General features: G+C 34.6%; 3 protein-coding genes and 1 long non-coding RNA gene across 14 annotated transcripts in view; 3 read left to right on the top strand and 1 right to left on the bottom strand.

Moving 5' to 3' along the window:
• LOC106624608 (longitudinals lacking protein, isoforms J/P/Q/S/Z) overlaps nt 1–17,324 on the top strand; it is a 51,034-nt gene extending 33,710 nt beyond the window's left edge. For 8 of the 11 annotated variants that reach the window (XM_036366600.2, XM_036366608.2, XM_036366607.2 and 5 more), the window contains 6 exons: nt 14,021–14,316; nt 14,381–14,823; nt 14,891–16,094; nt 16,161–16,285; nt 16,365–16,474; nt 16,540–17,324. In XM_036366600.2, coding sequence (XP_036222493.2) covers nt 14,026–14,316; nt 14,381–14,823; nt 14,891–16,094; nt 16,161–16,285; nt 16,365–16,474; nt 16,540–16,598 — 2,232 coding nt within the window. In that variant the 5' untranslated portion in view covers nt 14,021–14,025 and the 3' untranslated portion in view covers nt 16,599–17,324. Of the gene's footprint in view, nt 1–14,020; nt 14,317–14,380; nt 14,824–14,890; nt 16,095–16,160; nt 16,286–16,364; nt 16,479–16,539 lie in introns of all 11 variants that reach the window. The other 3 variants (XM_036366618.2, XM_036366615.2, XM_036366609.2) reach the window with 3 other exon arrangements.
• Nucleotides 17,325–17,986: 662 nt separating this feature from the next.
• On the top strand, nt 17,987–19,921 carry LOC138855664 (non-homologous end-joining factor 1-like). Its single transcript, XM_036366623.2, has 5 exons — nt 17,987–18,252; nt 18,324–18,666; nt 18,732–18,981; nt 19,038–19,352; nt 19,421–19,921. The coding sequence occupies exons 1-5, from the start codon at nt 18,109–18,111 to the stop codon at nt 19,773–19,775; spliced, it is 1,407 nt and encodes a 468-aa protein (XP_036222516.2). The 5' UTR covers nt 17,987–18,108; the 3' UTR covers nt 19,776–19,921.
• Nucleotides 19,917–20,768, bottom strand: LOC138857548 (uncharacterized). Its single transcript, XR_011396655.1, has 2 exons — nt 20,646–20,768; nt 19,917–20,548 (listed from the first exon to the last, which is right to left on the bottom strand). It is a non-coding gene; the product is annotated as an uncharacterized lncRNA (long non-coding RNA).
• On the top strand, nt 20,290–21,951 carry LOC106624609 (trypsin). Its single transcript, XM_070110374.1, has 4 exons — nt 20,290–20,502; nt 20,665–20,890; nt 20,981–21,266; nt 21,343–21,951. The coding sequence occupies exons 1-4, from the start codon at nt 20,430–20,432 to the stop codon at nt 21,721–21,723; spliced, it is 966 nt and encodes a 321-aa protein (XP_069966475.1). The 5' UTR covers nt 20,290–20,429; the 3' UTR covers nt 21,724–21,951.
• The last annotated feature ends 1,744 nt before the right edge of the window (nt 21,952–23,695 follow it).

Here is a 23,695-nt window from a genome sequence, read left to right as displayed (position 1 = left end):
CTGAAGTCTGAGTTATTACAAGCGAAGCAAAAAAAAAAAAACAACAACAATAATAATGATAATAAAAATAAATTGTAAAATTGCGTAAAAACTGCAACTTGTTGGCAAAAAAGCGAGGAATAAAAATTCCGCTCAATAAAAAAAAGATAGATATAAATATAATTTATGTATATACCTACGTTATACATATGTATGTGTGTATGTATGCATGTAAGTTTCTATATGCACTTTAAATATTGCGGCAATCAGTGGCTTGACGTTATAAATTGCAATGCATTTGTAATGGTATTATACATATCTACATATCTGCACATGTTTACAAACATACATATACATTGTTTATGTGTGGCAGCAGTGTTGTTGCATAGGGTCGTTGCCGCTGCGTCGCCAATTGAAGTTGCAGCAAAACTCAATTGCTGATACAATGTAGAGAGAGCAATAGCTTCTGAAGATTATCAAAAGGAAAAAAAATTTTAAAATGGAGTTTATAATAAAGATTTTATTACACAATTCGTATATTAAAAATAAAACTATTTTTTATCAGAAAAATTTATAAATCCATTTTTCCCAAAAAAAAAAAAAAATTCGATTGAAATCTTATTGTATTTTTCTACTACAAAATAGATGAAATCCAGCCAACTATTTGCTTATATTTGGAAACATATGAATAATGGCATTTTTGATCATTTTATATGGAACGAACTGTTCCTTGTTTGCGACAAATTGAACCATTTGTTACCCAAAAGTGTGCAAAAAGAGACTACTCGTAAAAAATCATAGAAAAGGTAGCAGGCTCTTGTATATGGTAGCATTGAAAAGAAATGCAAACAAAGGTTCAATTAATTATCGCTAACTATACCCTAAGTGTTTTGTTTACCGACTAATTAATACCTAATTGTATCTTAAAGATAATTCATTCCCAATTGTACCCTATTCGGAGTAATCCGAGTGTGTTTTATTTAAATATTACTTGTAAAATTTTTTGCAGCAATCCGATTTACCTCATCTTTCGTATTTTCATACATACGAGGTGTGTTCAATAAATAAAAATATGCATTTGTCTGCATTAATGTTGTCGCCTTCAAAATAGTCGCCATTCGCTATCATGCACTTGTGGCAGCGCTTCTTCCAATCGTCGAAACAGTTCTCAAACACGATTTTTGGTATAGTCTTTAGCTCTTTCAGCGATGCGCTATTAATGTAATCTACAAGTATGCGCCCTTTAAGGTTCTCCTTATTTTTTTGAATCTGGCGAATATTGAAACTGGGGCATCGTTACAGTATTGTTTTTGGCCAAGCATGCTAGAACAAATTCTTTGATCCATTTATTTTAACAAACGCAAATCACCAAGCTCATAAAAACACGTCTAAGCTTACTGCAGAAAACTGTATCATACTTCAGGGGCATGTAGAGCAACATAATAAAAAAAAAATGTTGACAAATTCGACTCTCCAAACTCGCGAGATTTTAGTTTTAAAATTCCCGTTATTTTTGAACACTCCTCGTATATAAATGTATTCAGTGGTGTTGTGGAATCCAAGCCAGATTTGCTTAGTTGTCAGAAATGCAAACCAATACTGATTTTCAATGATGTCACAGAATCTGATTGGATTTTCATCTATTCGAACATACGCAAAACCAATATTCGCATCAGCTGTTTACTATTGTGACAAAACTTGCAAGATTCTACAACACCACTGATTGGTAAGTGTAAAGAAACTACTTGTAGTTCCGAAAAAACTCTTGGAAGTTGATATTAAAGTTGAGTCAGCAACAAAATTGGTGATTTAGTGATCTGATATAGATGATCGATGTAGAAGACCGCCAAATATTAATAAAAGCGAGCATTTTTTTACTGAACCCAGGACTTTATGCAAACTTTCAGGTACAAATGTTCATCAAGCTGTGCGTTTCCACATTTTTTTTTAATTTTTCGTCGAATAATGTCATTGAGATATTGTTAATTTACTTGATTTATAATGGAATGAGTGTTTCTTAAATCTAGTCAATTATGGATCGACGAAAATAATCGAGTTTGTATAGCTGAGTTACGAATCAACAATCGAGTATGAGGTTAATACCTCGATAGATGATTTGAAAAAAAATGTTTTTTTTTTTACATAACCTATAACTAAAACAGAAATCATCGTATGATCTAAGTTTTTTATGTGGCTGCCGAATATATTTCATATTGGATATTGCATTTTGTTATTTATTTATGAAGGTTTCTATGTTTAAAAAATTTGTTATAATAAAGAAATTATAAAAAAATATTTATAATAAACAAACTATCAAAAATGTGCATTTAAAATATTTGCTTCATAAAAAAATGTATAAAAATATAAATATTTTTCTAAACTTTTAAAAATTTTGGAAATTAATCAGCAATATTTTTGCTCCACCGTGCCACTCACTTTACAGCACATACACACACACACATTTACACTCATTTATTTTCATTCGACAGCTTTTATGCTGCTTTTTCGATTTGTTGCAGCGGATATAATTTAAAAACGTTTTTTTTTGTTTTTTTTTGCTGTTTTTGTGTTATTGTCATATTTCATTTATTTATTTTTCTACTTCTCTGTTTGCTTTTTCGCGCTCTTATTTCGTGCTTTTAAGAAAAAATTGCAATTTTTTTGCTCCACTCTTTTATTCTTTCTCCATCTTGCTTTCAATGAGTTTTTTCCTTTTAGTAAAATATGCAAAAATATTTTATGTTTTTGTTGGTCGTTTGTTAATTACAGTAGGGCTCGGCATAGAAAAAATTATGCCAACGGAAAAAACGAACAGCAACAACTGCGACGAAAGTATTCGCGAAATGCGAGGAAAATAAAATAATAATCAACGAAAACAAAAACAAAAAGAAAAAATTCAAATTCAAAGTGGAAAATATGTGAAAATGCAAAGCAAATAAATATGCAGGGTGTGGGAAGGCGACAAATGACATTTGTGACGTGGTACGAAGTGTGAAGGCGCGCCCATTGTGCTAGGGGGGTAAATAAATAGAGTGCGAGTGAAATTCATTTTTAAGGCTTTGTGCACGAGTCACATATGAGTCCTAAAAAGCTATATTCCTGATATTTATTTATTGTTTGCTTTAAACGCTCAATACAGTTGACCTCACCTGTCGTACCCCTCTTGACTACCTCCTCTTTCACCGAGTGTTTTATTGATGCAATTTTTCTTTTGTTTTCGCTTTTTTGTTTGCCTGTTTGCTGGGCCTTACCTCATCAATAGCTCATTGCCCCATCACGCCGATTTCGTAATGACCGTTTGATGTTATCTTTCCCTTGTCTTATCTTCGCGGCCAATTGAGAAGTTGAAAACAAAACGAACAAAAAAGAAATGTGTAATAATATAATTACTGGAATTTATTTGTTATTTGTTTTGCTATTTAGGAACAATAAAAATACTTCGAAATGTTGATGAGTTCAAAATGGCAATACACATGAGTTACTGGAGTTTCTTCTCCAAAGGGTTACCTTTGTTGGAAAATAACTTAAGCTATTTTTGTAACTGTATTTGAAACACACGAGCCGTTCGTAGTTCCTAGAATTCGTATGGTTTCGATTTTTTCACTTGATTAAGTTTTGCTATAAAAATTTTATATAATATGAACCGTTATTTCTACCGGAGCTCAGTATAGTATTTTTAAAAGTTGTAGTTTCCTGCTTTATTGGTCTCTTTCCTCGTAGAACCACTAGATGTACAAGTATGAAGCGAATTTTCACCGTTACGAAGAGTTGGAAGCAGTCAGACCTGCATAATAGGAACGCCCTGAGAATGTCATAGTTGCCATATTTATAAACTATGATAAGAAATCAGGCTTTAGAAGAAATATGGTCCACATATCCCATACCACAAATTTTGACACTTTGTCGCCAACGGTAGGAAGTTGGTTTTTGCCCTCTTCAGTTTGAAATTATTATATATTTTGTGATATTTACATATTTTTTCGCTTAGTTTAAAATTGGGACTTCGTCTCCACCGAAGTTATAATATTCTACACAGGTACATTTTTTTTAGCATAAAGGATGTAATAAGATCTTTATTCTGATTTCGATCGGTCAGTTTGAATGGCAGCTACAAGCTATAATGGTCCGATCCGAACAATATGAGCTGATATTGTAGCGATGCCTTGAATAATAATCTAAGCCAAATTCTGTGAAAAAACCTTTATGACTAAATAAAAGAGTTTTCCATACAGGGAACATACATACATACAGTTATGGATAACTGAGTATCCACATATGTACCTTATTATATACATATATACATATGTACATACAATATTTATTATTTTTATTATTAAATCGCTTCGTTGGAAAATGGCATATTTTCTGAGCTTCTCCATTCGACAGCTTTTTCTGCGACAATTTTCCATGCTTCACCATGGTTTATGATGCAATGCCCCGCACCCTGCGCCCCGCGCAATACATTTTAATATGGTTTTTAATAAAAAAAGTGCACCTTTCATTATATGTTGACGTAAAAATCGATATTTCACAAACAAAAAAAAAGAACAAACGGAAATAAAATAAAAATAAATAAATTTACCAACACAACAATAACAACGAAAGCAACACACACACACACAAAAATAAAAAGCGCCAAATGAGTGAAGCAAAAAAAGTGGAAAAAATGCAAAGTAAAAAACGTCGGAAAACAGCCAAGAGAGTGAGGAAGAATACGAAATGGATAAAACAACAACAACAAAAACAAGACCAACAAAAGCGCTGAGGAGCGTTGGCAAAAATGCCAAGTAAAAAATTACAACTGGAGAAATAAAATAACAGCAACGGCGCAAATAGCAATAACGTCGACAACAACAACAAAAAATCATAATAATAATAGCGACAACAATGGCAGTAGCTGCAACAACAACAACAGCAATAGCAACAGCAACAGCAGCAGCAATAAAGTCGAAACGGTCGTTATGCTGCTTTTGCTTTTTTGCTCTTGTTCTTCCACTTGCTGCTGTTGTCGTTTTGTTGTTGTAGCTGTAATGCCCATTTTTGTTTCTTATTTTGGTTTTTAATGTTTTTCAGCTTTTATTATTTATTTTTATACTTGCCGCGCGCCAACCTTTTTATGTCCACCACACATACACACACACACACGAATACATGCTCAAACACACATACGAGCAGCCTCGTCCTCGCTCGTCTCGTTCAATGTGCCCGCGCGCTCGAAGAGCTTTTTCATTCACTATTTGAGAGCTGTGCGCGGAGCCAAGGAAATGTGAGTAGGGTGCGACGCAAGGAATGCACAAATAATAATAAAAAAAATAAATAAAATAAAAGAAAACAGGAGGGAAAATGTGAAATATATAAAGGAACAGCGAATATTTTCTTTTTTCCACATTGGCATGACGAGCGCACAGTCAAAAGAAACGGCTAGAAGAAGAGCGAGCATGTGGATGGATGCATAAAAATGTTGACTTGGATTGCACGGACGTGTGTGGGTGTGGGAGGGGGGAGCTGTCGTTGGTTTCGAGGTGCTCAAATAAACCATACGTCGATGTCCTTCCCGCTGTCCTGTCATTGCACTTACTACATACACTTGCAAGTACATACATACATATGTATGTATGTTTGTATGCCTGTGTATGTGTCATGGCGGGAAAAATACCGTAATAAAAATTTTTATTATTATTTTTTTTTTTTGTAATTTTCTTTTATTTTTATTTTAAAGATTCAAAATGTATGTGGATAATGACGAATGGCACAGCGCAGAGTAAGGATGAAACTTTTATGGCTGTGTGTGTGACGGAATATGTGTGAAACTTGTTGGTGTGTGTGAATTTATTGTGTAAGAGCCAAGTTAATATACATATCTACATATGTAGGTATATATGTATGTGGGTATGAAGATATGAGGGTGTATGTGTTTATCTACATACATACATATGTGTGTGTGGGATCAAAAAACCCGCTATAAAAAGTGGGCTAAGAAGTTTTTTTGACAGCGCACAAGAGGAAGGTTTTCGGGGCGGCTGAACTACAAATACCATACAAGTGAACCTATATACTTTTACACATACATATGTATGTATGCCGAAAATGCATAACATTGTTGTTAGCATGCATGTGTGTATGTGTGAGTAAGGTCCATGTTTTTGTTATACCATAACGTTTTTTGTGAATATATAAATTTTAGAGAAGATGGAAATTATTTTTATTTGGATTTTTGTTTTGGTTGTTGCTCTACACATTTTTGTTGTTTTGTTGTCTTCACATTTTTGTTGTTGTTGCTATATAAATTTTTTTATTGTTGCTATACAATGTTTTATTGTTGTTGTTTTTTAAAATAAATTTTTGTTGTTGTTGCTTTATATATGTACATATACATATTTTTGTTGCTGTTGCTGTGTAAATTTTTTGTTCTTTGCAATATTTTGTTGGCAATCATGCGCTTGCCGCTTGTTTTTTACTTGCCATTACATTCTCCCTTTTTCAGAATACTTTTTATATAAATAATTTTTTTTTTGAATTTCAATAGAAAAAAGTAAAGCTTTACGATATTATATACGTGGACGTAGCGAAGGGTCTTAATGGCACGGCGTAAAAAATTTGATATTTGCGATAAAAGGAGAAAAAGTTGGGAAAACTGTGAGAGATAAAAATAACGTAAAAACCAAAACAAAGAAAAAAACAAAAAAAAAAAACAAAAAATATGCGAAATTGCATTAAATTTTCAGCAAAGGAAATTTCGAAAGCAACGTTCGCTTCTTTTGAAAGATTTCAGCTACTCGGCTTGTTAATACCGCTCTGTGTGTATGTTTATGTGTGTGAAAAATATATATACATATACATAGTATAATACAGTTAGTCAGGTACATTTTAGTACGGCTTAATACAAGAAGGCAGTCATGGCAATGATATTTTATGTGGGAAAGTTAATTGCGTTATTTGTGCCGACAAGCATTTGGTTTGGGCCGAGAATACCGTTGGTGCAAAAAAAAAAATGAAAATCAAAAAGGATTAAGTAAGGTAAAGGGTTAAATTATGGCGCTTCTTTTTATTAATTTTTAAAATCTGAATGTAGAATTGTGGAAATGGCGTAAAGTGTGATGAAAAAATAAATTAATTAGTGAAGTTGTTGGGGTTCTTGCAATAAAATTTCAAAGTATATACTCAAAAATACAAATTTTTGGGGTCCTGCTTGAGCAAAGATTAAAATGAGTTATGATTAAAATGAAAAGTGTGGCAAAAAATTCAAGTTTCATACAGTGCTGTGCAAAATATGTGTAACTGGGTCTAAATTTTCAAAAATATTAGGAAGTTAAAACACAATATCGAAGTAATTTTTGTAACATCCTCACTTTATCATCACTGTAAACAAATACCGTTTCCACGACAATCGGGTCTACGTAACCGAAACGGACCTGTATTTTTAGCAACATTCCTCACAGTTATTTTGGGAATATTTTCTGCCGCTGCAACAATAACAACTACACAAGTAGTCAGTGTTTCAAATTTACGTAGGCGATTACCATTCTATGTGGTCTTTTGCAAACTTCATAAGCTTCAAATAGCAGAGTTAAAGCTTTCAGATGAACATTTTTTTAGAGCAGTCGCCAGGAACTTTAAAAAAGTTCTAAAAAAAAACCAGAAAAATTATGAAAATATAAACTTTACGTATTGTAGCGCTTAGGAATTTTATGTTTAGCGATTTTTTTTTAAAAGGGTTGCCACCTGTTTCAAATTTTAAGTTCAATAATAATAAAAAATACGTACATACATCGTATGTATATGTATTTGTAAAAAACGGCAGAAAAATTTTAATATTTTTTCAAAGTGTGGCCATCCGTTTAAAATATTATTAAAAAAAAATGTCTAAAAGAAATTACAAAATTGGTAAAAAATCAAGATTTTGTCGGTTTGAGTGTACACTTTGAGAGTGAGAGTCGCTGATAAAATTTGTATTGGAGTATTTTACTTGTTTTATGCTGAATTGCCTACCGATTGCCAATACAGAAATTTGCGAATTTTTTGTTTAGAGAAAGAATGAAAAGGTTAAAATGACTTATGGTTACTCTTGAACCAACCACTACCCGAAAGTATCATTCCATAACCTTTGTTTTCTTCCACTTCTCATTTGGTTTATTTTCCATTTTAATTACACTGATTTTCTGCGAAAAATAAAGTTGCATTTACAAAAACAAAAAAAGGAAAAATAAATAAAAATCGAAGTGGAAAATTGCGAGCGACAGGACACGAATTTGAAATACTTAAATTATACTGAGAAATAAATGGAAAAGGGGCCACCTTTTTCAATGACTTTGCGCAGCGCAGACTTTCTTCAAATAGTTAGCCTTCGCTTGCCGAGCAACATAATAAAACCGAGCGAAAATAAGTAAAACTTAAAAGCATACGAATAAGGTGGGGTGAAGAAAATAAAGCTGAAGCGTTGCTAAAAATATATAAAAATAGAGTCGGCGCATAAAAAGCGAGATGATGATGATAAAAAATTCTGAGATCTGAGAAAATAACAAACGAAAATGCGAAAATAAAAAAAGAAATAAATTATTTCTTGTTGCAGGAAATGAGGACGAATTTTTATTAACGCCACAACACAGCAGGGTGCCGCGCCCCGCCCTGCCAAGCTAGCGTACCGCTGCTGCACATTCCCAGACACAGTGCTTTTGATTTTTTCCATTATCCTTTACCGTTATACTGCGCTTTCTGCATGGCACTTGCTATCTTTGGCCCATATAATGTACGGCGCTACCTTTTTTTTGGCCGCCCCCTTGTCCTTACGCTTTGTTGGCATGCATGCATGTGTGTGTGCGTGTATATTAAAGCATAAATAAAAATGCAGAAAATTTCGCGCGAATTTAATTTGTAAATTTCTTTTGGTGAGGAAAATTGGCAGAAGCGAAAAGTGGTGGGTTCTTGATTTAAAGTGAAGCCCGCTTGTCGCATCGCAAATGTTGATTTGTATTTTGGTATGTATGTGTTAGAGTAAATATGTACATATATTTATGTATGTATATGCATTTTTTTATTCACTTTTTGTTACAATGAAAATTTTGATAGCTGTCTTTTTCATTTTACATATGTACATGTATGTATATATATGGATGCATATATACACATATGTACATATGTACCCAGCGTATGCATGTACATACATATGTGTGTGTACAAAGGTGTGCTTGTGCGTACGCATCCTTATTCATTAACGTCATAAAAATGCGAAAGACGAGTGAATAATGAAAAACAAAGAAACGCGAAAATCCTTAACAACAATAACAACAAAAAAAAATTAACATAAAAACAACGTTTTACATATGTATGTACATGCATACATATGTTTGTGTGAGAAACAAAAAAATTAATAAAAAATGCAAATTAAAAAATTCGCTTTTACAAACATACATACATGTACTTACATAAGTGTATATTGAAGAGTGTACTGCTGTATATGTATTCCTATGTGTGTGTGTTGCAAGCGATTACCCTGTTGGCGTTCCGTGAACGGACCAAAAGTTCATTTTGCAGTCATAAAATTCTGTTGAAAACAAAAACAATAAAAAAAAGACATGGCCGCGGCCATTTTTATTTTTAATTAATTTTTTCTCACACGGCAACCGTAAATTGCACTTTTCACATTTACGCTTTTCGCTACTTGCACAGTTGCTGGCCGACTGCATTCCGCTTTTTGCGATCCTTTTATTTGTTGTTGATATTATTTATCTTTCTGTGAAATTTTATATTAAACACAAAGTATGGATGCAAATTTCATTTTATTTTTTTTTTCTCGCAACTTTTTTTTTTTAACATTATTTTTAATTTCCATTCACTTGAAATCAGCCAAAAGAAACTTGCTTAAGGCGGAAGCGTTCGCACAGAAAAAAAGCGAAGTATTTATTTTGATTAAATTCAGCATTGCTGGTCGAGTTAACTGATATAAAATTTATAATTAATTAAAACGCAGCAGTTCTTTTTCCGGTCGCTTGCTCATAACTTTAAGGATTAAAGCTTTAAAGCTGCGGCGCAAATTGTCGATGATTGACATGTCGGAAAGGTATAATTTCATAAATTGCTACATTTCTACAGTTATGGAAGTTAATCTTTCAAATTACAACTAAAAAAGAGTAAACTCAGTAATTAATCACCTCTGTGATGCATTGACCTTTAAATCATCAAGCTTAGTTAAGTTGAGACTTCAATAAAAGACGCTCAGAATATTTAATCTACGCTCGTTAGTTTTCACTTTCGAATGTTTTATCTACATCAAGTTGAAGCGTCTCGGAAGCAGCTAATTTCTAAACTCATGCTCCTGTCTATAGCAGCTATTACACACTGTTCGGACTCTTGGTTATGAAATATTCAACTTGCATGCAAACTCTGTATTTTTCTAGTATTTTAAATATTGCTGCGTTTAAAAATTTTATCAGAAACGTTTTTGAAAGTTTTTGACGAATGCCATCCCAATAAGAATGTTGGAAGTCTATATGTTCGGCCACATTATTAGTACCTTGCCACTTTTCAGAAAAGATTTCTCCTAAGCCTCGGCCTATATTCTGCATTAATCGGTCTTCTAAAATAATATCGGGATCCTCGGCCACCAAACAAAACGAGTTTGCTCTCGTCTGTCCAAAGAAGGTTTCGCCACCTTTCAGCTAGCCATTTGAGGTTGATTTTCGGAAACTGAAAAAAGGTTTCCCCTAAGTGTGTTCTACGTAATCAAATTGAATTATTGTTGCATTAAATTGAAAATGTTATTTGGGATAGTTGGACTGATCCGATTCGGGTCAAATATATACTGTTTTGTGCGAAAACTTATTGCTATTTTGAACACAATTTCATAATGTATCTCTCATAGGAACCCTCGTCTCTATTGGCAAAATCTTGAGGCAAAAAAATTCGCCATAGAGAGGACCAGGTAGTGCTCCTTGGTGCTCATAACCAAACTCTCAAAGCTTCTCACTATCGTTGTGTGTGGCCTGGCGTTGTTCTAATGGAAAATTATTCCTCTCTTATTCGCCAAAAACAACTTGAGAGTTTGAAAGTGACGATACACAGGTGGAAACGCGGTCCATGAGTTTATTTTTGCGTTAACTCGTGTGACACTCATACATCGAGTTTCTTTTTATATCCAGTCTTATTTAAATCGTTCCAAACGATTTTTATGCAATGTGCAAACAGTGTTTACATGCCTACATCGATATTTTCCATTTGTTTATCGATGTTTTCGATCAGACAGAGTCCTATGCAGCATAAATATATCAATATGGTTTTCCGCCGGACTATTGGAAAATCAGATTACAACATGAGTTTTAAGCGCCAGATGGCAGGAAATTCATAGGGCATTTCTTATGGTGACAATGATACCAGAGGACCACCGTGTTTATTTATAAAATTATGAATTAACATTAAGCACTTACGAACCGATTATCTGTTGGCAATCTGTTTCGCAATACAATAATTCAAATCACTGTTCAATGTTCAATGACTCGCTAAATTTTGTACAATAGCAGCTTCTTTGTGTTGGCAATAATTTTAAGGTTACTAGAAAAATGTCGACTCCTTTGATAGCATCACTATTCTATAGATACAGATATCGTTTAATTTGAGGTATATGTATGTACAAGTATGTTAATTGGCACCCACAGCATTGAACTCCTTTACATTCCTATTTGTGGGTTCCATCCAAGTATGGTTATAAACCAGTTATGACTAACGAGTTGGGAAAAGTAATCGGCGCATTACTGGCGAACTAAAGCCTGCTAGGCTGGAAAAAATTGTACAAAAATGGATCTTTAGTCCGGCAATGTGCCCGAAATTCGAACCAATAATGCCAAATTTTAATCATTTCAATAATTTTTTCAATATATTTTTTGAAATAAAAGTTGTATGCATCTAAAAAAAATTACTTTTTTATAAGCGTATAAAATGATACTTACTTACTTACTACCCTTAATATTTTTTCTTCAAATATATATGGTATATGGGATTATACATATACATATGTACAAGTATATCAAACTTTTTTTTCTAAAAATTAAATTTCTGCCAACAAATCTTATTACAAATAAAAGAGTGCATTAAAATAAAATCGAATTTATTTGTAAAATGGCATAATTTATAATGCAATGAACCAGCTATGTCTGTAAGAACATATATAGATAATATAATATAATATATTACGTTACGTATACATATACATACATACATATGTAGCATGTCCTAATGTGCATATAAAAAGTGCTCTTTTACTAGCGTAAACCTTGCTTCGGACGCGCGCATTGTTCGTCGCAAATGCGTCAATCCCTATTAGCGTTAAGTTCCCTGCTGATGTCGTTCGATATTTTATAACCTCACTTTTTACGTACATACATTACGGTCAACCCTTCGTTGAGTATGTACATAACTGTAATACTATATATAAGTTATTTTGTGTGTATATATATATATATTTGAGATTACTTTTTTTACAATAGCTGCACAAAATTCTGTAGTGTCTTTTAGCGCACGCCTTTTTGGGGTGTTGTAAGTGCCTCGATTTACTTGCACTCTTTATCTTATTTTTATATTTTCATTTTATTACATTTTGTCTCTCGAATTTTACGGTATTTTCACATATTTTTTTTTGGTTGCCTATAAACTATCCCCGTTTTTCAGCTTTTTTCTTTGCCAACGAAAATTTGGTTATGTTAAATTTTTCATTTTTATTTTCTCCATTTTTTGCAAACTCAAATTTTTTCGAGCTCATTTAAATTTCTTGCATATCAAAAATGTGGGGGGTGCAAGGAATAATTCTCTGGCGTTGAGCAAAACTGCTAAAATTTTATGAGATGTATGGTATGTATATATGTATGTATGTATGTTAGCGTGAGTGGTGTTTGGTAACGAACGGTTGGCGGGGCGCAGTTGGACACATGGTGGACAGTTTGCGCATTCTTTTCGCTACTAAAGAATTTGTAAGGGATTGTAAAAAATATCGTCGAGTTTTTTTTTCGATTGAATTGAATTTTTCATAATCTTAGCTTGACCAAACCGAGTCCTTTCCTTTACATTGCCGAATTTAATTTAATTTAGTTGGTTTTTTGTTGTCATGAAAAAGGGCAATGTGTCAGCGTTGCTTTTTATAGCGAAATGTATACATGCGTATGTGTAAAGGTATGTTAGTGTGTAAACATTTTCTACCGAGCATGTATTGTTTTTATTTCTTGACTATCTCGAATATCACCTTTTTACAATATTTTTGTTTTATTTTTGCCTTCGCTATAAACCGTCGGTTCGTGTAGTACAACACATCTCTATATTGGGAGCATAATTTTTCACGCCAAAGTTGATTAACCTCAAGCCATTCCCCACCGGTGGTAGTAAAGTGGGTGTTTGAAATCGATATGTGTATGCATGTATGTATATCTACACAAATTAAGATAATTAAGACCGGCTGAAGACTTTACGAAGTCTTACACTAACACCTCAGCCTAATGGGAAAGCAAGGAAAGTGTCTTCTGATGTCCACTATAGTGATTAAGTAGGTGGGAGAGATTTTGATAGAAATCGTATATAAAATAGTGTTATTCAACAAGATCTCGAGTTTTACTAGAGAAACTTTCTGAGGTCAGTTTTTTTCTTTTGTTTGTGAAAGACTCGGAGTTGCTTTGTAAGTGGATGGCTAAGGCAAACAAAGAAGAAAGTTATTGATTTCTAGATTTTTAGACTCTTTGCTCAAACCCCTTTTTTTTTGGAGATTCCCGAAAAAGTTCAAAATGTATATTTTGGTTCGACGTTCTTCCATATTACTAAAGTTTTGGTATAGTTTCTTACCAAAGAAATGCGGTTCTGACTTTTATTACTGACGCCAAAGACTATGGTTTGAATTTGATTTCGTTCGGTCGCGAAAATATGTGCTTTTTTTTTGATATTTAGAACGCATACTTTAAAGTTTCTTAACAATTTCGAACGTAGTATCGTTAGTACCTATAATAATATAACCTGTCAGCAGAACAAAAACGTTTATACTATAACTGCATGCTTTTCTCTACTCTTTCAGCCAACATGTTGCCACAGCAATATTGCCTGCGATGGAAATACCATCATAGTAATCTACAGACAATGTTCTCACAACTGCTAGATCGCGGCTGCTTCTGCGATGTGACGCTGGCCTGTGAGGGTCAACTGATACGCGCTCATCGCGTGGTGCTCTGCGCTTGCAGCAGCTTCTTCGACACAGTGCTCACCAATTACGCCAGTGAACGCGATCCGATTATCATAATGAAGGACGTCACATTCGCCGATGTCAAGTGTCTAATTGAATTTATGTATAAAGGCGAAATCAATGTGGAACACGTAAGTGCAAGTATTTTTAATTTTAATCGAGTAGTTTTTGTAAAAAACTTTTGCTTTTGTGCAGGCAAATTTGGCCTCACTCTTAAAGACTGCAGATGATCTCAAAATCAAAGGTTTGGCGGAAGTTTCGTGGCGCGATGACGAGGATGGTCCGCCGTTGCCCAACGCTGCTACGGAGTTTCACTCACCTACGCCTACACAGGGGCATGATATGTATAATACGCGACCAGAGCAACAACGTGTTGGCTCACCCAGTTTCATGCCACCGCAGCGACTGCCGCGCGAACGCAAGCTCTCCTCACCGAAGGACACTGCGCATGCGCAACAAGGTTTACCAACCCTAACGCCACTACCGCCAACGAGCAGCGCTTCAATGGTAGCCGTTGCTGCCGCCGCTGCTGCTGCAGCTGCTGTGGCCTCTGCCGCATCGCCAGTGGAAAGTTATTTGGGGCCGAAACGCAAGCGCGGACGTCCACCACTAGACGACGCCTATGACGTTTTCAATGTGTGAGTTAATTTTGGAAGCTTTTCTTAAACTTCTTTAGTTTATTTACACATTACACATATTTTGCAGCCGAAAACTCGCACAGTATGGCAGCCATTTGGATGCGCACCATCATCATCAAGCATACTTGGAGGCGCAGCGCCAGTATAACGACGAGCAGCGTCGCCTTGCTGTCATCTCACCGATACCGGCGCCCTCGTCCACTTCTGTCGCAGCAGCAGCCGCTTATCATCAACACATCCAGCAACAACAACATAACAAGCGCATGCGTCAATTGCATCGCCAACAGCAACAACAGCAGCAACTGCACCAACATCAGCTACATGTCGACGCGGATGAGTTGGAACACGAAGATGCACAAGCCGACCCCGAATGGATTACCAGCAATTTGGAGGTGAATGTGGGTGGTGGGGGAGACAATGAGCCAGCCATTGAGTGTGACGCAGACATCGCCGCAATGAAGGAACAAAAGATGGAAATCTCAGACGATAAAGAAGCACATCGCACGGCAAAAATCGAGGCGCGAAAGCGCAAGGAACGTCATTCAGAGGAACGTGAAAAGTTGAATGCGCGCGAACGCTCGCTAACGCGTAAACGTTCAAGCGCCGAGGAACGCGACGACAACAACTCAATCAATGATGAACGCGAGCGGGAAGAGCGTGAGTCGCGTGAGCATTCGGTACAAAATGAGTTATCTGATCAAACACAGGAACGTAAAAGCGGCAATGTGGATGGGGAGGAGGAAGAAAAGGTCAAGGCGGCCGCTTCCGTGCCACAACCGGTGGAAGAAATGGAAAACGTGCGACAATCTAAGGACAAGCTCAGCAATGCTTCAGCCAATACGACAACTACCGCCACAAGCGGCGCACATAAGCGCGGAAATATAACCAGTGAACAAAGCGCAGCACTACCGTTGCCGCCGCCTCCGTCGCTGCATCATCCGGCACATGCCTATGGCAAATATGCGCCTGAAGGTTATTTGTTGAACGAACATGGCATATTGATGACACACGATTTTGTGCATGCGCCGACGGCGCCCATTCCATCAACAGGTGCAACGGCGAGTTCTTCAAGCGGTGCAGTAGTGGGAGCGGCCGGCGCTGCTAATGGCAACGATCAGGATTATGTGGACATAAAAATGGAAGAGTATGATGGCACCGATTTGCGTTTGACCACCGAGGAGATTTCTGAGTGGCAAGATGTGATCAAAATGGACGATTATTTGGCTAAAGGACGTCGACCGCAATTCTGGGAGGAGCCCTTCACAAGACGCGTAAGTTCAAGCACAATTTGGTGTGTTTTTTTGAGGGTAATCGATTTTGAAATAAAATCTTTATAGGTATTGGATGCTATAAAGAACAAAAGATTGGAGATGAAGAAAGCTGCGCGCATACTGGGCGTTTCCTATGGCACCTTATATGGACGATATCGTGAGGTGTACGGTTGTTTGAAGCACCCTTATAGGTTAGTATGACGTTTGTTTGTTAAAAATCTGGAATATATTTCTGGAGTGTTTAATATATTTCTGCTTGTTTCTATTTAGCAGCTCCACTTTTCGACCCACACAATCAAATCAGTTAGCAGTACAACCGCGTTTTGACATGGTTTGGCCGTCGCCTAAGCGTGACAGTGGTCTAATGCCCGGTCAATTGGGTAGGTCGGTTTAGCACCATATTTATATGCTTTTATTCTTTACTACTTTGTATTATTACTTTTAGAAATCGGTAAAATACGTCCAAAAGATTTGAGTGAGCTATGGACCCGACCACAAATTTGAGAAAAAAAATCACAACAAAGTATATCAAAATGTAAATAAATTTGCTGTTTATCATAATAAGCCCAAAAGTACATCCCTATGATTAAATGATTATTAAAAAGTGTTACTAGTACTATTTTTACTTTTTTTTTATAAGTTTTGTATTACTTTCAATTTTATACGTTAAAATGTAAAGCAAAGTATTTAGATATATACAAATGTATGATTTAAGGAAAATATCATAAATTTGTATTATGGAATGGAAAAAGACATTAAAAAAGACAATTTAAAAGCTATTAGTTTAGTGTAAAAATAGCTGCAGTTATTTGCAATAGGCACATCAATTACTGATACATGTATGTGCCACATATGAGTGCACTAAAAGTGTTAAAGTATATATATATAGTTTTATCAACTATTTGAGTATTAAAAGAATATCCGCTCTTTAGCAAATCCTTAAATCAATTGCCAATGCAATTAGTAAAACTTGAAGATTTTTTCATTTGTTTTCTATATTTTTGTTCGTAGTTAAATAATTCTATAAAAACGTATTTTTAAGTTATACACATAAAAAATATTCTTTATTATACGTTTTCTGTAAATATTATAATACAATTTACATTTCATAATAGTGTAAGCTTCCAGAAGTGCATACAATAAAAATAGATGGATAAGTATGTGTGTTAGTATGCTAATATGATTACTTAATAAAAAAATATATTTAATTTCTATCTAATATTACTATAATGCACATATTATTTATAATTAAATTGAAACAAAAAAAGGTAAGAACACAATTTTCAGGCGTTGGGTTAGGCAAGGAGAATACGTAGGTAATTGCTACCACTAGTAGAAAGAATATACTAAATTATCAGTACTAACTAGACAAAATATTATACATATATCTGGATGTACGTAAGTATGTAACTAGACAGTTCTTATTAGTGGAAGGTTAACTAATACATATATGGCTCGCCTACCATCGCAAATGATGCTAACCTCAAAATTTTTAAAATACCATTTTAGCCACAATTTGAAAAGGTTTCGCATACACAAATTGTTAAAATATTAAATGTTAAGTTAATGAAAAATTTTTACTTACACGTTCTTATTTCCGGATGCCTTAATATATAAGTTTGGACTTCAGTCATTTGGAGAGAGTGACACAGTTTTTCACTTTCAATTTCCAGGAATTTCACATTTTAAACACAGCATATATTAATTTTTCCAAAGAATTATATAAATCTAGTTAAATTTCATAAGCAAACATTAACAATTAATTGATTTAAATTGACTTTTATAAAGTTAATCGCTCTACTCAACTTATTCCGTTTCCGTCGGTTGTTGAAAGAAAAATAAATCTCCACAACACCCTGTGTTTATTTATTTCACATTCCATTTCCTTGCACATTCACAATTGTATGCAATGATATGTTCATTAACCCACTTGTCCAAATAAAATACTATGCATGGCATAATTATTTGTTAAATTTGTTAAAAATATATTTGTTACTATTTACCTGTTATTAGAATGTCAAAAGAATTAAATATTGCAGATAAAACATATTGCTACGATTGCAATGTGAAAGGTGAAGCTATAGAATACATGTTGTATGATTTCAATGAAACCTGGATAGCAACAAAGACGAAGGAAGAGGTGCGGCAGACTTTACAGGTTGTATTAAATTTATTAATTTATTTGTAATTTATTTGTCTAATTAATAATTTTTTTTATTGTTCCTATAGCTACTAAATAAACGCATAAAATATGATGTGGCAATTGCATTTGATACCTTACAAAATGCGCCGCCGGAATCAGGCACTTGGATTGGTAATGACAACCAGCCGGGGGCGAGCAATGCACGTGAGCGGGTTTTAAAACTTAAGTATCGTGTTAAAGAATGCCCATTCCACTTTGAGTGGCGCTTAAAACAACACAACAGCCCGGTTACCATCCAATTACCCATCAACCAAGTTGCAAGTTTAGTGGATGTGTTACCGGCGAAAATCGATGAGCTATTGGAGATATTGCAACGCAAAGAAGATGAAATTAAACAGTACAGAAGAGAATATGGAAATTTGCGTAGATGTATGTAGGTCAATTTAACTTTGTTAATCCAACAGTTTAATAATATCCTAAATTTTGATTTAAAGCAACACTTGCAACGAATGCCTTTGATGTGGAGACGTTTCGGGAACAATATGCAATCACTGACGTGAATGTAAAGTCTTTGCAAAGAGTTGTAGCACGTTGGCGGTCAGAGCATGGAGAGCCGGAGTCCGCACACGAAGTAGAAACTTTATACAAGAACAAAAGTAGTCCAACAAATGTTATAAAAAAAGAGGTACCGGGAACAAGTGCCTCAAGTGCAAGCAGAAGTGTACAAGAAAGCCCTAGAAGCAGGTATATAACTAAGAAATATATAAGAGATATGTGTTAATTTTTTTAAACTAATTTAGGAAACGTAAAGCTTTGCATAGTTATAAAACGCAAATGATGCGCTCACTGCAATCAGGCAAAAAGGACTTGCAATACGAAAGTCAAAGTCAATCGCTTAGTGAGACGGAGCAACAAGACATAAGAGAGGTGAAAAAAGTGCGGGAAAATAACGAAGATGTGGACAATGAAATTGTTAACGAAGTGACAGCAGTGAAGAGTAACGCGAAGAGGGTAAACACACCAAGTAAACTGAAAGCGGCGGAAAAGCTTCCAAAAACTCCGACAAACCCACTTGTTGAAGACAACAACAGTGCGCCTGCGAAGGAGGTAGAAAGGTCTTATAAACGCATGCAATTTTTTTAATTTAACAAAAAATTTACTTGAAACTGTTTTTTATTTACAGTAAAGTCAAAATATCTTCACAACGCATAGAAAAGCGTCCTAACACACGTCAAAGACGTCGTGAGTGCGAAATGAGTGATTTTAATTCAAATGGGTTGGAACTTGCGGACACCACTTCCCAAAGTGTGTCTCCTGCGCTGAATGAGAGTGCTGCGCCGGCGAAACAGCCCACTACTACAAAAACAATAAGTGCACACAATAATAACAATGTGAAACATAAAATTGTAAGCAGCGCACAAAATTTGGCGAAACCGCAGTTAGTGAAGTCGGTGGTGCAATCTAAAAATGATTTGAGTACTTATGTGGACTCGATGCTGAGTCAATTAGAAGCATTAGATAAAGAATTGCGTGGGTGATTTAGCAAGATGACCATAATTGGAACACATACATACATATACCATATACATATATGCTGCAATACTTATAGCTTTAAATAAAATTTTTGGAATTTGTTTTTGTATATTGTAAATTAATAAAATGTTAATTGTAAAATTATAGCTATTTTTATGCACACATTTATTGCAAATTTTCTACTGTATATTGTAATTATGATTTTATCAAGCAATAATAAACAATTTCTACTATCATTAGCAGTTTTCATGTAAATGCTGACGTTTACGGTCATCAATAATCCCTAAGCACAAACGATGTAGATAACATTAAATTTAAGCCTTTTGATTTTCGTTGGCCGGCCGGTGCCAAACATTTAACTAGCATTCACATAACAATAGTAAATATATATTTCTTAGTATTTACTTAATTCGATATGCGCATGTTTGCAGTTAAATATTGTAAATATATAATCCTGTGTATACGCATGTACATGACTTCATACATGTCGGTAAACACTCGGTACAAGTGCTACAACACTATAAGGAAGTTATCATTTATTCGACAGCAGTCGTTTGGCTGGTGCGTGTGACTCTTTAGCGCTTAGAAATTACATATTTTTTAATTTTATATATCATTAGTACTTTAAATAATTTCCAACTGCGCGGCTTGTTGCAACAATGAAAATTTGGCTAAATTTTTGGATGCAAACAATTTGGTGTTTTTTCCTAATTGTGCTATTGGCGCATTCGTGTGAGTGATGAGCAAATTCATGTTTGTGTTGTGTTGTTGTGATGACCTAATTGCAAAAACAAATGAATATAATATATTTGCATATATTTAAGTATATGTATTTTGGTATTTTGAGGTGCGGAGTAACTAAAATATTCAATTACCTCTCTGTTATTCCTACAGCCTATGCCAGCAGTCTGAGCGTTCGTAGTAAAAATACGCACCCTTATGTGCTAACTGAATATGATTCGAAAACAATTGGTGGCTCACCTGTTGCCATCACAAGCGCCCCCTGGCAGGTTTCAGTGCGTTTGCTGTTATTCGAGATACAGTTAGGTCATGGGCATATATGTGGTGGATCGGTCATAACATCGCGTGTGATTATTACCGCAGCGCATTGTATGATTCAGTAAGTAGCGGGAATATAAATTATTTTTTATATACCATACATACATACATACATCCATACATGTACATTATTTCTCCATTTCTCTCACAGTCCAAACACAACACAACCGATCTATCGTTTTCCAAGTGAATTTACTGTAGTCATGGGTTCGATTTATTTGGAGGAGGTTACGCCATATACCCTGCAGTACAATGTGCAGCAGCTGGTGCCGCATCCAGACTTTAGTTTAACGCCGCTGCAAAATGATTTGGGCTTACTTTTCTTAGACGGCAAAATACCGGCGAATCATCCCACAGTGGCACCCATAGCACTCAATCAGGTGGCCTTAAATCCGGGCGTTAATTGCAGCGTGACTGGTTGGAGCATAGCAGCGAAGGTAAGATAAGACAGTTAAAAATATATAGGTACATACATACATATTCATTATAAAAATAAAAATAATCTTTTAATAGGGTATAAATTGGCCAGTGTTATTGGGTGCTGTGGTTCCGATCATCTCCACGCAGCAATGCAACAATATTTACAATGGTCAAATATCAGCGGGTATGATTTGTGCTGGCAATCAAGCCAATAACGGCACGAATGCCTTTCAAGGCGGCTCTGGTGGTCCACTGGTTTGCAATGGTAAATTAAGTGGCATTGTTTCGTGGGACAGCGGTTATCCTGAGGTCTACACAAATCTCTCCGCTTACTATAACTGGATAACAATGATGAACTCCACTTTCAATTATGATGGCGCAATGAGTCTGTATTTGGGAGTTCAGCAAATGGCATTGTGCACTTGCTGTTTGTTAGTCACTTTGCTGTGGTCGCAGGCGGTATATATTAAATAAGGACTCAAAGGCGCCGTAGAAATCTATTTGTTGTTTTTTGATGCGTTGTTTAGAGTTTGCTAATGTTAATATATTATTTTGCGTTAACTTTTTAAGAAATTAATGTTCGATATAAGTGTTTTCATAATAGTATAAATTTAAATATTAAATGTATATTATACTTGCATATATTTTTAATTAATAAAAACATACATGTGTCAAGTATATGACTCAGCAGCAGCAGAGATATTTTTGTGTGGTGTTTTATTTCGTTAGCTTCGGCTGCAACAAAGCTTTAAGACCCATCACAGCTGCATTGGTTATAGTATAGTAGGGTATAAAAATATATCTGCTGTGATTTTGATCGGTCAATGTATGGCAACTATATGATATAGTGGTCGGATCTGCACAATTTATTAGAAAAGTGTGGCATTGTCTTAGGTAATAATTCATGCCAAATTTCGTGAAGCTACCTTATGAAATAAAATAGTTTTCCATACAAAGACTTGATTTTGATTGGTTAGTTTGTAAGACAGCTTTGTATATATTATAGATTTAGATCGGAATCTAAACAATATATTTGTAAATTGTAGCATTATTTTGAACAATAATTCCTGCCGAATTTCGTGAAGATATTTTGTAAAATAAAATGGTTTTCCACACAAGAACTTGATTTGGTCGATCAGTTTGTATGGCAGCTATATGCTTTGGTGCCACAGAATTTTTCGTTATTCAGTTCAACTAAAAAAATCATAAATTTTACTTAAATAATTACTTTTGCGTTGTTTTTCGATGGCGAAGCGATTCAGCAACAATTAGAAGATGAAAAGTGTATGAAAATCTGAAGTAATATAAGGTTCAGTTTTGTAATTTCCCCAACATTTTTAGGATTGAAACATAAGAAAACCCCAAAAAACTATAAATATATGCATATAAAATCTGCGGTAGAGTCGAAATAACTACAATGTCTTTGTATTGGAATATGCTAATGAATAAATTAATAGAACCCGTATATTGGACCCATTGCCAAGAATTGACATTCCATATAATGATATTTGCTCTATAACACATACACGGATCACTTTTTAAAACCATATATGTACTTTCTATAGTATTAATAATATATTCAAAAGTAATGACCTCAGAAGCTTCGGCTCTTTTTCGCTGAAGAATTGTCATGGTCAATTGTCTACAAGAATTACAAATGGTACAACATTTGGCTAGTTTATTTGAAAATAGGTTTAAACAGACAGCAGATCTAAAAAACTCTAGTTTAACCGTTTAAAATTAAATTGTCTATAAAAATATTGTTCTGAGACAAACAAAAATAAAAAAAAATAAAAAATATTTAATAAATAATTCTTTGCTAAAAATGCAATTCTAAACTTTTTCGTTTGATGTTTTGAAAAAAAATGTCATATAGAACTTTTTTGTGTAAAACAGCGATTATTTTGTCTCCGACAACAGCTGATAATATCAATATTACTAGGTTAGGTTAGGTTACGTTAGGTCTCTATGTAATCAGCACTAATATTTTTTTATATGGTTATATTGAGTAAACAACACAATTTTTGTTGAAACTATCTACCGCTTGATATTATTTTTTCTTTACTATACTTTTTTAATTTTTTTTTTCATTTTCATTTCATTTTTCTATTTTCAAAAGAGTTAATGATCCTGAAGGGGAAAGTGTGAGTATGTTAGTTTATAATATATCACTTAAGAAATTCTATAAATCATTTTGTAGGAACAATAGTCGGGCTTTGGCATGTTCGGATAGTCCTAATTGGTCTCACATGCGGTACATGTCAAAAAGCTGTCTTTATAATGAGCAATTTGAAGTTAGTAGTGTTTTATGTTAAGTACCCGCTAAGTATATTTCATGTGCATGAGTTGTGCTGTGTATACGAATTTGTTGTTGTTGCTTTATGGCTTGGTAGTTGTGGAAGAAGAAAGACGCGTGCCATTTGCCTGCGCTAATATATATGAGAAT

The sequence above is a fragment of the Bactrocera oleae genome, chromosome 5 (assembly GCF_042242935.1).
Source record: "Bactrocera oleae isolate idBacOlea1 chromosome 5, idBacOlea1, whole genome shotgun sequence".
In the NCBI taxonomy this organism is placed as follows: Eukaryota; Metazoa; Arthropoda; class Insecta; order Diptera; family Tephritidae; genus Bactrocera; species Bactrocera oleae.
Note: the sequence above shows the minus strand (reverse complement) of the source record. Positions and strands in the feature narration are given on the sequence as shown.